The 16,182-nt window shown below is 47.2% G+C and overlaps 1 protein-coding gene across 1 annotated transcript; it reads left to right on the top strand.

The window, feature by feature from the left end:
• Positions 1-14,917: 14,917 nt before the first annotated feature.
• On the top strand, positions 14,918-15,897 carry EI90DRAFT_3133307 (uncharacterized protein; the record flags this gene model as incomplete). The annotated part of the gene is made up of 3 exons (XM_039064567.1): positions 14,918-14,984; positions 15,050-15,146; positions 15,453-15,897. 3 exons carry the CDS (start codon positions 14,918-14,920, stop codon positions 15,895-15,897), a joined length of 609 nt encoding a protein of 202 aa, XP_038909686.1.
• Positions 15,898-16,182: the final 285 nt, after the last annotated feature.

Consider the following 16,182-nt stretch of genomic DNA (forward strand, 5'->3'; position numbering starts at 1 on the left):
GTGATGCACGCATTGGGATGTATGCTGTGAGAGTCTCAGCTATGAGGGCTTCAGACATTGTGACTTGGTCAACATCCCTCATATAGGTGAGATGCATTGCTGGGCCCTTGCAGGCCCAGATCACCACCATCACTTGAGGTGGTGTTGTCTTCTGCCCTATGGCCAGTGGAGGGGCTGGCCGTGTTGGTGGGAGCATTAGATGTGCTCCTGGTGTTGTATCTCCATGACATCAAGAGGATGTGTTGAGTCGTTCAACAAGTTCGCATGAGAACTTGATCAAAGTCGCACGTTGTCAGGGGCCGACGACGTGCATGTTGCCAAATGGGGTTTCGGCACTGGTAATGTGGTGCTGAGAATGGAAAAGAAAATACAGCGTAAAAAAGTGAAAGGGATCTTACTTGTTTTGGGGATGGTATGTTCCATTCCCCCATTCACCTCAGGCCTCAGTTGGTCCGTCTAAGTATAGGCTTTGATGGGCTGTATATTAATGGGGTAGAAGTAAAGGCTGATCTGCCTTTTACAGCTACCCCAAGGGTTTATGTATAAACATTCTAATGCATTCTTGGCACAAATAAATAGAGAAGCTTCCACGACGCTAAATTAGCGTTGCGACATAATTATCAGACAACACAACATCAATTGATGTTGTGGGTGGAATATAGACATGGGCTGGGGCCTCACACTCTGCAACCCACCACCCAGCGGTGCCGCTGGTCTACCCTGCCTGCGGCCCTGCAGCATCGCCTCCCTTTCCACTATCTCCAACCCTCATGGCCACTCGGCTACACCCTACTCATTTATTGTTGAACACCACATGCCTTCTCCTCACTTAGCCCTCTTGCTAATATTGTCGCTTATATATATATTGACACTTGATCCATCGCCATATTGGCATCAGGTTGTCGGTCCCCTCAGTCTTTCTCTCTATGCCATCTCCACACTAATATTGTTTATCTCACTTCCATCCATTCCTTAATAACCTGTCTTCCTGGTTCACACTGCTCATTCAGTATGCTGTGGTTACTGCTCTGCTTCCTGTTCAGGTGCTGGACTGACTGGCCCCTTCTTTGTTCTCTTTTCATATTTATACTTGCGGTTTACTGTCGATGTACCTCAGTTCGAATATCGATTAGAAATCCCCAAAGTCCTCTTGTCTTTAAAGTTTGCCTCTAAGTTACAGTCATTTGCTTCCGAAATGCACACACCTCTAAGATGCACACGGTGATTTTGTTCATAAATGACTTAACTAATGCATTAAATATGTATCTGATAAAATGAATATATCTCCCCTCTGATGGCATGCCAAATATGAGCTCAAATGCTTCAAAATTCATTCCAAAAAAGCAAAATTCCGTGGATTTTCTTGATTTTTGCATCAACTGAATTCACATTTTGTTCCGTAGTGCTGTAAATTGTCAATAAAACTGCTCAGTTTGATTTGTCAGTGACAGTGATAGGTAGAGCACATAATGGGAACATGTTTTTGACACCTCCACTTGCATACTTGTGTTGGAGAATATAATATGTTCCCAATAGTATAGAGTTTAACAGCCTATACCGGCATGGCTCAAGGGCGAGTAGTGTATGGATGCACACTAGAGGTCCTGGGTTCGATACCAGGCTTGTCCATGATTTTATGTCCTTGCCACGTGACCTGGATTTGAAGCCATTTGAATTGGAGCTCCGGATAAGTCCAGTAGTTGCACCGGATACAATTTCGACAACTTGCCACTACAAAAGCGGAGCAAGTGCTGAATTCTCGGAGTGGCAGTGATATTATCATGTGACCAAATCACCTCCAATTGCGCTGATCAACCTTTGATCTCTCCCTCTCTGCACACTTCAGTGATGGTTGGAAGGCCACAATCTAAGGCAAGAGCTCACCACATGCTCTTGAGAGACTTGGAAGCAACACAGAAGGCAGCTGTGGCAGCTTACATGGCTGAACAAGAGAATGCTAGGTTGGAAGGCCGGAAGCCTGCTGGCCTCCGAGTTATTGCCGATCAGTTTGGAATAGGCTATAGGGCACTGGGATACCATGTCAAAGGTGGAAAAACCAAATCTGAATGGGCTGAGAAGAACTCGCATCTCAGTCATGCAGAGGCTATGACTCTCATTGACTTTGCGATTGGAATGGCTGATCGGGGCTTCCCCCTCACTCACGAAGTCCTTACTCGTTATGCCCTTGAGGTAAAAAAAGCCAGTAATCCTGAAGTGCAGAGATTTGGACCAAGTTGGGCCCAGAAGTTTCTCACCAGGTACGGGGACCATCTCTCAGCAAAATGGAGCACCTCCCTTGATACAGTCCATGCCTCCGCTGTCAACCCAACCAATGTCAAGAAGTGGTTCGAAATGGTCAAAGGGGTCTGAGATAGATACCAGTTCCGTCCATGCAATATATATAATTTTGATGAGTCCAGTTTTCCAGTTGGGAAAGGGTCAAAGCAGCGTGTTCTCACCCACCCTGGGACAAAATCACAACATGCTGTTGAAGATGGGAACTGTGAGAATGTCACAGTCATGTGTACCATCTGTGCCGATGGCACTGCTCTTTCACCTGTTGTGATCTTCAAGGGTCAATACTTGCTTGAGAAGTGGGGTCGAAATAATCCTATTGGTGCAGCGTACGTAAATAATTAACCTTGAGTTATCATGCAACTTACAGTGTCAGCAAAAGGCTGGACTAATGGTGAAATCAGTGTTGATTGGATTCGACTTTTTGATCAACAAACATGCAACAAGCTTGCTCATGAAAATGAGTACAGGCTACTCATTCTTGACAGGCATAACTCTCACTGCACCATGGGTTTCCTTGACTATGCTGCTGCACACAACATTGTGATCATTTTTTTCCCTGCTCACACCACCCATGTGCTCCAAGGTCTCAATGTCGTTGTCTTCTCTGTACTCAAGTGTGCATGGTCAAAGCAGCTACAGCAATGGAGGGATACACATGCTGGATGTATTGCAAAAGAAAACTTCCTTGAAGTTTATGGTGCTGCACATCACTGCCTCCTTTGCTGCTACTGGTATTGAGCCATTCAATCCCAGTGTCATCTCCACATGTCAGATGAAACCTAGCATGGAGTTTTCGAACCAAGGGGCACTCCCAATGACACTTCCAACCCCTGTGAAATGTGTAGCTGCAATTATGTGGGATGTGCTTCTGGGCAAAACAAGATGGATCAATCCAATCCCCTCTAGACACACCCAGCACCCCAGCCCCTCACAGAACCCATCACCACCATGACCTGGTCAGCACTTCTCATCATCCCAAGATTCATCCAAACTTTGAAGATCAAATCCATACAAGCCTGGAAACATCCTCAGCAAGGTTCCTTGTTGGCAAGACACCAATTAAATCCTCCCAAGGCCCTATACCCATTGTATATCAGCCTCTGGGGCCACATGGGAATTTGCGCTGGACAGGACATGCAACCCCACAAGCATGCCGCAAGCTTGATCCTTGTGCCCTTCTTGAAGAGGTCCGATCACTTCAGCATGAGCTATACAAGTCTTGTGAAAGAAATGCGGAGCTTGCTGAACACCTCATTGTTGCCTACACACAGCTTGTTCTGGGATCTCAGTACAATCACTGACTATGACACCAGTTAGCCAACAAGGAGAACAAGAAGAAAACAACCAGCCACAAGCTCCTAGGTGAAGGGTTGCCACAAATACTCACTGATCCAGAGTTCCGGGCCCTTGTTGAAGAGAATGAGGCAAACCAAAAGATGGCTCAGCAGGAAAAGCAAAATCAAGAACGTGCTCATCAGTTAGCTGAAGCATGCAAGGAAATTGAGAAGAATGCATGGGAGAGGGCCAAAAAGATCCATGAGGATGCAGTCCAGGCTTGGGAAGAGGAGACATCAGAACTCAAGGTTGCCAAAGTCCCAAAGAAAAATTGGCCTAATAAGCCACCATGCCCACGGAAAGCTGCAGTGCTTGCTGCAATTAACATGAGTGAGACACTCGAAAGCCTTGGGAATGATGGGGAAGAAGAGGGAGAAGTGTTTGATATAGGTTCTAATGAGGAGGAAAGCGAAGAGGAGGCTGAGGTTGACTAGAGCAGGATATATGTCTATTTTCCCATGGCTGTGCACATCGGTGGACCCCCTGAAAAACAAGCCCCCTCAGAAAAAATCATTTTTCAAGCTCATTTCTTCATATTTCAACTTCAAATTTTATACAGTAGTAGGCCAGAAGCTACTTTACAAGATCATGTCTTTTGTTTAGAGTTCTACAATTTCAACATGCATGTATGGACAAAATATGAATACTGTGCATTTCAGAAGCAAATGACTGTACTTCTTTGCCTGAGTAAACATTGCCACAAGGTCCCTCCTGTTAGAGATGGGTGGAAACGGACGACTCCGGAGTGGAATCGGAGACTTAGCGTGGAGGGACCTTGGCCTCAGCGACTCAAGCGGAGCGCTGTGCCATTGCTGTTTGTCCATTTGGTCCTTAATTTCACAGTAGGTGAGCAGGAAGTCTCTTGGGGGCATTTCAGGTCGATTTCGGACTGAAACCAGACGAGTATGTACAAGCGCCGATATATATAAGGAAGGGGCAAAAGCACAAGGAGAAACAAAGGGTGACCGAATCGGAATGAAGACGTCCGAACGGGAACAAAGGGTTAGAGGGAGTGGAGCGGTACCGAAGGTCATAGGGCAAGACCTGTGATACATCCGAAAGGAGGTAGAGTGGGCGAGGCCCAGAGGGGCAGGAGGATGAGGGGAAGTGGGGTGATGACTAACTGGCTAGAATAGAAAGAAGCAGTAGTCCAAATAGGGATGAGGGGGAATTGCGAGAAATACATTACAAACGGCGAGAGTGCCGGAGGCGGTCCGCGAAGCTCGGGGGTTGCGGAGCTTACGGAGGTTACGGAGGCGGGGTTGGAAGTCCGAGGAATATTGGCAATGGTGTTCACGTAGTATGAGGTCACCAATGCAATGGACTAAGACCGAGGTGGAGTCAAAGTCCGAGGTATGGACTATGACGGAGGCTCGGAGTAAGGTACGAACGGTGTCCGAGTGTGAAGTACGGAACAGCGGTGGATGGTCGTAACTTGGCAGAAGGGTGGCGGAGGAATGAGAGAGGGGACAGGTAAGGAAGAGTAGTCAGGTCCGAAGGTGGATATCGGAACGGACGGAGAAAGCGTAGGGGATGACGGGAGGGTGGAGGTGTGGTGAGGGGGAGCGGAGTTGTAGGAAGAGTGGCGAGTAGGGCGATGTTCGGTCCGAGATGAGTATCGGAACGGACGGAGAAGGGGTCGGAGAGGTAAGAGGAGGGGTGTGTTGCCAAGACCGAAGGTGAGTATCGGAAAGGCAGCGGTAGGTTATGACTCCGGAGGTGAAGAGGGTGGAGGTCCGGAAGTCGGGTCGGGGTTGGGTATGCATGGATATGACACCTCCTGCTAACCTGAAATACAGGACAGCCTAGAATGCATGGTGCAATGCTCCCGTTGAGTCGTTGAAGCCAAAGTCCCAACTCTCTAGACACCTTGCAATGGAGTTGCATTCTAGCTATGTAAGTGCCCACTTGCACTGCTGCACTCTGCTCCGCTTCCCACGATTACTTTGAATACCGTTTCTGACACTTGAGGCAGGAACCTGCAATAAGTCCCACTGGCCCTGCATCAATTTTGGAAAGTCCTATTTATTAGGCACCCATAATCTCAAAGCCCATGGGACATGGCACTTTATTGCTGTAAGCCCTTAGACAGGCATGCAATGTTTACCTCACATTTTCCTCTCACCCCCTCCTTGCCATGTCATCACCTCTCTTTAATTTTTCTCATGCCTCATCACACCACTGTTATTCAGAGGGTGAAAATTTTACACTCCTTCCTCATTCAATCATCATGCTGGCCACCACCCCATTTGACAAACTAAGTGATGACAATTATACAGCCTGGTCCCAGTACATGAAGGCTGACTTAGTCCAGAAGAAACTCTGGGGCTATGTTTCTGGAGATATACCCTGACCACTTGGAAGTGCACTGTTCAGGCCTGACAAGAAAAGCATGATATTGCTGCAGCTGAGATTCTACTCAATGTCTCCCTGAAATATATTGGTCATTGTGATGACACTGATGCACCTGGAACCTGGAACAAACTCAGAACCATATTCCACACAGAGGGCAGTAGTTCTATTGCTGCACTCTGTTATCAATTCAATTCTATGCACTACAACAGGACCACAATGCGAGAATGGATTACCAAAGTGTGTCATCTTGAAGATGTCAAGTCCCCATGATCCCAATTGACATCATCAACATCCTAATTCGCAATCTCCCAGAATCATACTCCCCCCTAATCATTGTTGTTGATACTCTGTTGGATGACCCCCTCCAACCTGCGGACTCTACAACCATTCAAGATGTCATCAGGCAACTTCTAAATGAGGAAATTTGCCTCACTAACACTACACATGATGGAGAACCCTGGGCTGCCAAAGTTGCCAAGGAAAGTAGGAACACAGACAGGTGTTATAACTGTGGGCAACCAGGACATATCAAATTTGAATGCAAACTTAGCCCATATGAAGTTCAGACATGCCACAAGTGCAGGAACAAGTTCAAGAACATAAATGTGGATGAAGCAAAAATGGCAGAGCAAGATGGGCCTGATTATGAATCTCATGCCATTTATTAGTCGAGCTTGCAAGGCATTGTTTACAGAGGGGTCAGTTTTGTTTTCGTGGGAATATACCATGTGAAAGTGCAATCCCACCCCCCCATGGCCACCCCATGAGAAATGGCCACCCTGTGGGATCTGTGCAACATCGGATCCAAATGTATATCTCATCAGTGCAATGTGTGTGCCACAAAATATTAGGGACGTTCACGGTGCTCACAACTCAGCCAAAACTAAGTCACAAGAGTGCCAAAACTCACCACCGACGTGTGACAGTTTTCAGAGTCTTTTGTGTAAGTTTTGAGCATGGTGAAAGGGCGTTGAAAGAGAGAACGAAGGAAGGTCAGTTGGGAGGTTCAAACAAGACCACCACCAAGCTGTTCCCTGGTTCTTTAGTTAGGATGGGGAAGTGTACTAGTGTTATTTATTGTAAATATAGTACCAATCCGAGTGTTTTGGCTAATTCTATTTTTATGGGTTAGTTTTAAAGTTCCTGGGAATTGACTTACAGATAAACCGAGCCCTGCGGAGCTGTTTCTTTATTGAAATTTCTTAATTTGTCTAGGTGTAATTCTGTGTAGCATTGTTTAATGTGGATTTAAACTTGAATTTAATCTTCTACTTGGTGAAGTTTCAAAGATTCTATTCAGTTAATGGATTTGGATTGTGTCTGGAGTGTCCCTTGAGTTTGTTTTATTTTTGTCTTATTTTATTGCTTGTTTTAACAGTAGCAAGATAACTGTTTTGTGTTTACACTTTGAAATCTGGAGTGTTAACCAGTTCTCCTGTTGAAATATCTACTTAATATTTCTCTCCTTAATTGCTGCCTTTTACTACAGTGGCAATCTCAACTGTATATTACTTTTTCGCACTGGAGTGAAAACCAGAAATGCTTGAGAAAAATAATACTCTATTTTCTTACTTCTCTAAGGGGGGGCGAAAAGTCGCAGAAAGGGTCTCCCTTTTATACTCCTTGGGTAGCCTTCCTTTTTCATGCTCTACCTTCTATTTACAGGATTTATTTACAGTGTATTTTTCTCAAACTGAATAAAAAATGAAATTTTCACACTATAGTTCTACTGCGCTTTTGCTGCGCTGAACTGTGGTTCTACTGTGGACAGACTGCGCCTAGAATCCTTATTGTCCTCCCTCGCCTAAGCTATTTTAATGGTTAATTAGAACTTGGCTGTGCTGTATTTGTCGCAGTTACCTATTTCAAATTCCCTATATATACCATTAAATTTGCTATGACTCGATGATTCTGAATTCAAACTTCGCATTACTATGCATACGGCTGTGCTGAGACCTTCAGCTGATTTATTCCATTTTTATTTAGTGACATTTAGTTAAAATGAGACTGAAATGGTAAATGAGTGAATCATTCAGGTTTAAAACTGAAAGAAAAAGTTGCTAGTAGTCAAGAATTACTCAAACGAATGTGTTATAGCTCTCCACCTCATTAGAATATCGTTCCCTAAAATTCCCACCATGGTCCGTCGTAGTTTAGTGGTTATTGTGAATTTCGTTCATATTCCCTGATTCCCCTTTGTATTATCACATCCTAATCCTCCATATGTATTGTTTGTTGTTATAGTAGGTCGTCCTCGAAGATATCATATTTTTATGTATTTTATTTAGGACTCTGGACCTCTTGAAGCTGTCTTCCCGCGCGTTTTCAGGTTTCTAACTTCATGTCCTTGTATCTCATTCATTTCTGGATGTTTTCTCACGTTCTTGGTATCATAAATTTTCATTTATTCCCACCTTTCCAATGGTACTAAGGTTGTGTCCTATTTCCTGGTATTCGTTGAGTTAGCAAAGGTTCGCGCGCACATTCGGTAATCACGTGCGTCATTCCCATAGTCGCTCGTACGCGGGCACCGTTTTCATTTAATTGTTCGGGATTTATGATATGCGCGGGTTTTTATTTCTTTCATATGGGCTTCTGTGATTTATTTCAGATTTTTCCCTCATGATCTAAGGGTGTTTTGCACTTTCCATGCTTTGTTTTGACTGGGGTCTTCCTTATTTGGACGGAAATTGGTCTTCGTGATCTGCCGTAGTGCGGATCTCAGTTCCGATGGCTGGTTCCCTGCGCATCGCCACCCTCACGTGTCATTACACATGATGCGGATTTCTATATTCCTGTCATGGGTATAACTTCACAACGGCTGGACCGTTTGGGCTGAAAATTTGCATAACTATAGTTCCCCATTTTCATAATTTCCGTGTAAATTTCGTTGTATGTTTTAATTGTGGATCCTACGCAAACATCGTCTTTTTCCTGAGCTCGGACTTTTGATGTCGCTATTCCCATTATTGGATATCTCATTAATGCATCATCCTTTTATTATGAAAATTTGGGAGAATTAAGATTAGATCCCTTCCTTTCTAATGGGCTATCAAGCTTGTCTCGGTCGTTACTGGTTAATCTTCGCACTTGCCTTTTAGACATTGTCCTCGTTTTTGCAGGAGTTTTAGTCATATCTCCGTCGTTTATGGGTAGTTTCCCCTGTAATTACTCTCATTGGGTCCGTTTGGGGACATATACATTTCTCATTATAGACACGACTTTGAATTTTGCATTAGTTCCTGAGGAATCCTTGTTCCGTGGTACTTCCATCCTTGGCTACGTGTGGGACGTGGGAAAGTAGTTTCTGTGGAGGTTCTCTGATTGTTTTTATAGTCAAATCTTGGTCGATTGTCCTAATTCTTGATTTAATATTTGCTATAAATTCCCCCGAGAATTCCGTCTCGTTGATGGTAAGCTTGAAGTATTTTTGCTATTTTTCTTTCTTTCGATTTATCGTGTATAGTCATAATAATTCGTAAAAATTCGTTAAAATTCGTTAAAATTCAGGTCATTCTATTTTCTCATATCTACTTGTCGTATGAGGTTTTTTGATTTATCTGGTATATTTCCATAATGGGTTTCCATAGTGTGACCGTTATTTCTCCTACAGCGTTCACAGCAACAAGTCCAAAACACTGTCACAACAGGTTCAGTGAATCACCCCTTAAGTCCGCTGGCCTTGGAGCCATGTAGATGTATTATGTAATGACTGCACAGTTCCATGCCATCACTCCATGAATGCGAGCAAGCGCTTAATCCAGGCTGTGCTGAAGCATGTTACTCACCTCCAGACTAGCCACTAGCGGTGTCGTCTCTTGTTATGGGCAGAGACACCTGACCAGCCTGACCTCCTGTCTCTCAGCAACCCCAAGCCTGATGATGACCCAACACCTCTTAGGCTGATAGCAGCAGCTCTCCGATTCTACTTCCAGTTCCTCCAGCACTTCCACTTCGAGTCAAGCTTCTGGTACTCAAGCTACATCTTCACACTACTTAGCTGACTCTGAATCTAGTCATGCTGAGGTCCCGGGCCTGCAAAAAAATCATGCTTGGTCAATGTGCCATGTTTGGCACTTCCTATCTACTACACATGTATATAGCTGTAGTGTATTGGTTCAAGATAGAATTCACACACTCTTTTCTCACCATTAGGCACCTGGGACAGAATAAGATGTTAGGCATGGAGAGTGGATTGCCCTTCAGTCTTGCAGCTTGAATAGAGTTGCCGCATGGTTTCAACCACATGTTTGGATTCTTAAGCAGGCATGATACCAGATGACAGGGATTCTTAAGCCACTGAACATGATGGGCTGGGGTGGTTCAGCTTGGTAGCTTTGATGAATGACTTGGGCACTTTGGAAGTGGCATGAGTTCTGGATCCGCAGCAGCAGGCCCCTTTGGTCCCATAGTTGGTCACAAAGGAAATGAGCGTACAGTGCTGTAATTATAGTAATGAGTGCAGATGTTGCCGGTGTGACTGAGGCAGCCGGAGTGGGTAGTGGGGGACCAGGTCAGGTGGGTAACAGGGGCTGGGTCAGCTGGGGCCGGGTCAGGCAGGTATGCCCTGACAGCCTGGACCTTGCGGAAATCCCAGAGAACCCACACCGGAGTTAAGGATTGAGAGCATAGCGAAGTTTAGTCAAGAAAGTAGGAGTTTAGGGAGTTTGGCCCCACGAGCTTGGTTGGCATAGAGAGCTGCAAGCCCTCTTTCAATGTCTGGGGGAGATCCCTTATTTATGGACTGACACTTACAGTGGACTTCAAACAAGACTTGCTGGCAGAGCAGGCCCATAGGAGGAGTGCAGACTCTGTGAGCACAGACTCAGAGGGGAGGAAGCAGAAGGAGGGACTCAGACCAGACAGGGGGGTACTCTAGTTGATTTCAGACTGAGGTCCCTGAAAGTATTTACAGGATATAAATAGGCAGGAGGAAAACATAGAAGGCCAGTCAGTCCAGTGTGGAAATAAGCAGGGATTGTCAAACTGAATGAAGGACAAGAGCCTGGAAGATGGAAGTGAGAAATAAATGAGCAACAATGAGTGATGAGGGTTATTGATGGGAAGAACAATGGGGTTAATAACCTGATGTCAATAAAAGCAGATCAACACCAATATTGGCAAGTTATGCGAATGGATGAATAAGCATACTAGGCACTTGGCAAGGAATGAATGATAAGCTGCTGAGTGGCAAAAGGCCAGAGCAAAAGCAGAGTTCAGCATGCCGTGCTGATACAAGTTTGCAAATCAGAAAGTGGGGTCGGTGCAGCGCCGACACAAGTCCACAAAACAGAGGTTGACCCATCAGTACTGTCACAAGGACAGCATGATGATGTCAGAAACGGTATTTGAGGTGATCATGGGAAGTGGAGCGGAGTGCAGTGGCATGAGTGTTCACTTAGCTAATGTGCAACTCCATTGCAAGGCATCTTCCGAGATGGGACTTCAGCTTCAACGACTCAGCTGGAGTGTTGTGCCACACGTTCTAGGCTGTCCCGTATTTCAGGGTAGCAGGAGGACCTTGCGGCGACGTTACTCAGGTGGGGATGAAACTTAGAGGCTGTCATATCCATGCATACCTGATCCCAACCCAACTCCCGGACCTCCTTCTTCACCACCTCCGGAGTCCTACCCTATGTTAGAACGGGCAGATTCGGACGACTCCGGAGTGGAATCGGAGACTTAGCGTGGAAGGACCTCGGCCTCAGCGACTCAGGCGGAGCGCTGTGCCATTGCTGGTTGTCCTAGGGGTCCCTAATTTCGGATCTAGCAGAGGGAAAGTCTCTTGGGGGGAATTCATGTCGATTTCGGACTGAGGTTACAAGTTACTAGGTACATTGTATATAAGGAGGGGTCCGGAATCAAAAGGAACAAGGGTAGGACAAAAGGAGACAAAGGGAGATGGAAAGAGGAACAACACCAAGGGTCAAGGGTTTGACTCAATGGTGTTTTTCAAAGGAGGAATGAAGGGCCAAGGCCCAAGGAGGAAGGAAGGAGGTTGGGAGTGGGGAATGGCTAGCTGACTGAATAGAAAGGAAGCAGCAGCCCAAATAGGAATGAGGGAGAATAGCGGAATTGAAATGGACAATGCAATAGTTGCAAGGTCCGGAGTAAGTCCGGAAAGTCCGAACTCGGAGGTTAAACTCCGGAATATTGGCAAACGTAATTAAATGGAATGAGCTAACCAATACAATGGGTATAAGCGGAGGTGGGGTCAAAGTCCGAGGTTGGAGCTAAGACCGGAGGTTCCAGAGACGGAGATGCAAACGGGATTCTGGAGCAGAGGTCTGGAGTCGGGAGCATAGGTGTTGCATACTCATCTGGAAGGTGTCGAGGTTGGGGTCGGACCCGGAATGTTCCGGAGTCGGACCAAAGGTGGTGTTGGAGCCGGAGGTGGGGTAACCTCTTGGGAGTCGGCAAGGAGAAGGTGACAGAAGGGAAGTAGGGCTCCGGAAGTCGGAGTTCGGAGTTCCGGGAGCCCAGAGCGGAGGTCAGGATTGTATGGATATGACACCCTACTGCTGTCCATTCCGATATTCACCCTCGGTCCTGGCACCACACCTCCTCTCACCTCCCATGCCACCTCCACTCCTCCGTCCCTCTCCTGTCCTATCTCCATCCGTTCCGATACCCACCTCGGACCGAACACCACTCCTCTCGCCACCCTCTTCTTACTCCTCCTCCCACTCCTCTGCTCCCTCCTCACAACACCTCCACCCTTCCGTCATCCTCCTACTCTTCTCCCGTCCGCTCTGATACTCACCTTTGGACCTGACAACTCTCCTTTCCACCACTCTTCCCTCTTTCCTCCCTCTTCCCTCTGGTCCTCTTCCGCCGACCTCCCACCAAGTTATGACCTTCTGCCGCTGTCCTGTACCTCGTACTCGGACACTGCTCGTACCTTCGCTCCAAGACTCCATCATAGCTCCTACCTCGGACTTTGACTCCACCTCGGCCTTAGTCCATTGCATTGGTGACCTCATACTACGTAAACACCATTGCCAATATTCCTCGGACTTTCAACCCCACCTCCGTAACCACCGTAACCTCCGAGCTCCACAGGTCATCTTTGGCTCTTTTGCCGCTTGTAATGTATCTCTCGCATTTTCCCCTCATCCTATTTGGACTGCTGCTTCTTCCCATTCTAGCCAGTTAGTCATCATCCCCACTTCCCCTCGTCCTCCTGCCCCTCTGGGCTTCGCCCTCCTTACCTCCTTTCGGACGTATCACAGGTCCTGCCTTATGACCTTTGGTACCGCTCTGCTTCTGTCATCCCTTTGTTCCCGTTCGGACGCCTTCGTTCTGATTCGGATCCCCTTTGTTTCCTTGTGCTTTCACCCTCTCCATTATTTATATCGGTGCTTGTACATACTCGTTTTAGTCCTTAGTCTAAAATCGACCTGAAATTCCTGTCAGGGACCGACCCGGGGTCGAGAGTGCCCGGGTGTATCGCCCGAGGCTGAGGGTCCGGTAGGTATGACGCGGGCGTGCGTAGCAGCAGGCCCGAAGCAGACAAGGGTCCCTGGCCACTAAGACTAAAGTGGGAAATGTGTTATTGTCATTATCAAGGGAAGTGTAAGCTACTTGCCTAAAGTGGGAAATGTGAGAAGAAGGTTGCTTCTCAGTTCCCACTTAGGCTGTGTTTATATACATGTGGTTGAAGGCCACGTGGGAAGCGCCACATCATCCGAGCGCACAGCCACCTCCATCTGGGTACCTCCGTAAGAGGTCCTAGGAGCGTCCGGTGTGCAGGGGGTCGTCCGGTGTGTCCGGGTTCGGGCGCGTTACACTGCGGCCGGGTCAATGGTACATTGATACAAAGGAAGTCGTCCATGTGATAAGAAAGGAATAAAGAGGGGAGAGAATAGAAAAGAAGGAGAGGAAGGAAGGGAAGGGAGAAAAGGGGAAGAGGGGGGAGGTCGGGAGGAGTGGATGGTGGGGCACCGGGTTAGGTGGGGCCAGGTCAGGCGGGCGTGCCCTGACAATTCCCCCTAGAGACTTCCTGCTCACCTCCTATGAAATTAAGGACCAAATGGACAAACAGCAATGGCACAGCGCTCCGCTTGAGTCGCTGAGGCCAAGGTCCCTCCTTGCTAAGTCTCCGGTTCCCCTCGGAATCGTCCGCCCTCGCCCAGTTCTAACAGAGGCAAACTTAAGAGAGAGTACTTTGGGGGGATTTCTAGTTGATATTCAAACTGAGGTACATCGACAGTAAACTACAAGTATGGGTGTGAAAGGAGAACAGAGAAGGGGCCAATCGGTCCGGTGTGGGATGGGAGCAGGATGATAAGTGCGACAAAACTAAAAGAGCGATGAGGACCAGGGAAATGGAACAGAAGAAATGAATGGAACAGAGGATGGCGAAGTTGGGAGGCAGAATGAATAGGCCGACAATCTAGGTGCCAATATGGTGGTGGATCAGAATGTCAATATACAAATAAATCAAATGTCAATAAAGGAATAACCAAGTGTCAATAAAGGAATAAACCAAATGTCAATAAGGAGCAGATCAGCGGCGACAATATTGACCGCTAGTAAGTTAAGCGAATGAATAAGAATAAAACAGTATCAGCCAAATGGCTGAGGAACTCAAGTGGTGGCAGGAGAAAGAAGGAGGTGCCGCTACAGGGCCATAGACAGGAACCACTATCAGCGCTGCTAAGTGGTGGACAACGGCGTGATTAATGGGCACGAGTAACGGGCACAAGAATGGGGGTGCAGATGATAGAAGTGGTAGAAGGGTGGGGACTTTGTGGGGCTGTGACAGATGACCAGCAGAGGTCCTGAGGGGAGTGGGAGTTGTTGGCCTGACCACAGGGTGTGGAGGGCAACCAGAAGCATCAGAGGTGGGTGGAGGTACAGATGTGGGCAGAGGTCTGGATGCAGTGCATGGCTGTGACCACATAGTGGAGTGATGGGTGTGGTTCAGATGGAGACAAGGCAAGAGGAACTAGAGGGACTGGATGCCAGGAGTGCCAAGGGCTTGGGAACTGGAGGTAAGGTTGGAATGCTGGCAAGGTCTGGGGTCAGATTGTTGACCAAGTCTCACTTGATAGGACAGGGGGCCAGACATCAGGTTGGGGGCTGGTTAGGATGAGTTTCAGGTTGGTGGAATCACCTATTGGCATTGATTCGTCACTGATGGAGCCCCAGGATTTGTCAGTTGTGACACTAACCAATACAATGGGTATAATGGAGGCAGGGTCAAAGTCTGAGGTCAGAGCTAAGACTGGAATTCCGAGATGGAGATGCGAACAGGATTCCAGAGCAGAGGTCTGGAGTTGGGAGTGTAGATGTTGCATACTCATCTGGAAGGTGTTGTGGTTGATGTTAGAATGGGGCGAGTATGGATGATTCCGGAGTGGAACCAGAGACTTAGCAAGGAGGGACCTTGGCCTCAGCGACTCAAGGGGAGTGCTGTGCCTGTCACATCCATACATACCCGATCCTGATCTGACTCCCAGACCCCCCGCTTCACCACCTCTGGAGTCCTACCTCTGTCCACTCCAATATCCACCTTCGGACCAAACATCACTCCTCCTCTCACTCCTCCTATCACTCCTCACCTTCCGTCCCTCTCCTACCCTATCCCCATTCGCTCCGATATCCACCTTCGGACCTGACATCACTCCTCTTACTCCTCTCCTTCATCCCTCTTCTGCCAACCTCCACCAAAGTTATGACCTTCTGCCACAGTCCTGTACCCCATACTTGGACACCGCTTTGTACCTTCGCTCCAAGATCCTGTCATGGTTCCAACCTTGGACTTTGACTCCACCTCAGCTTAAGTCCATTGCATTGGTGACCTCATTCTATGTAAACACCATTGCCAATATTTCTTGGACTTTCAACCCTGCCTCTCAACCTCCAAGCTTCATGGACCATACTTGGCATTTTCACCACTCGTAATGTATCTTTCGCACTTTCCCCTCATCCCTATTTGGACTACTGCTTCCTTCCATTTTAGCCAGTTAGTCATCAACCCCACTTCACCTCATCCTCCTGCCCCTCTGGGCTTCGCCCTCCCTACCTCCTTTCAGATGTACCACAGAGTCTAACCCATGACCTTCGGTACCACTCCACTTCCATCATCCCCTTGTCTCTGTTTGGACACCTTTGTTCCAATTTGGACCCCCTTTGATTTCCTTGTGCTTTCGTCTCCCCACTATATACAGGTGCTTGTACGTACTCGTT

Source organism: Cantharellus anzutake (assembly GCF_015039405.1).
Source record: "Cantharellus anzutake strain C23 chromosome Unknown EI90scaffold_100, whole genome shotgun sequence".
NCBI lineage: Eukaryota > Fungi > Basidiomycota > Agaricomycetes > Cantharellales > Hydnaceae > Cantharellus > Cantharellus anzutake.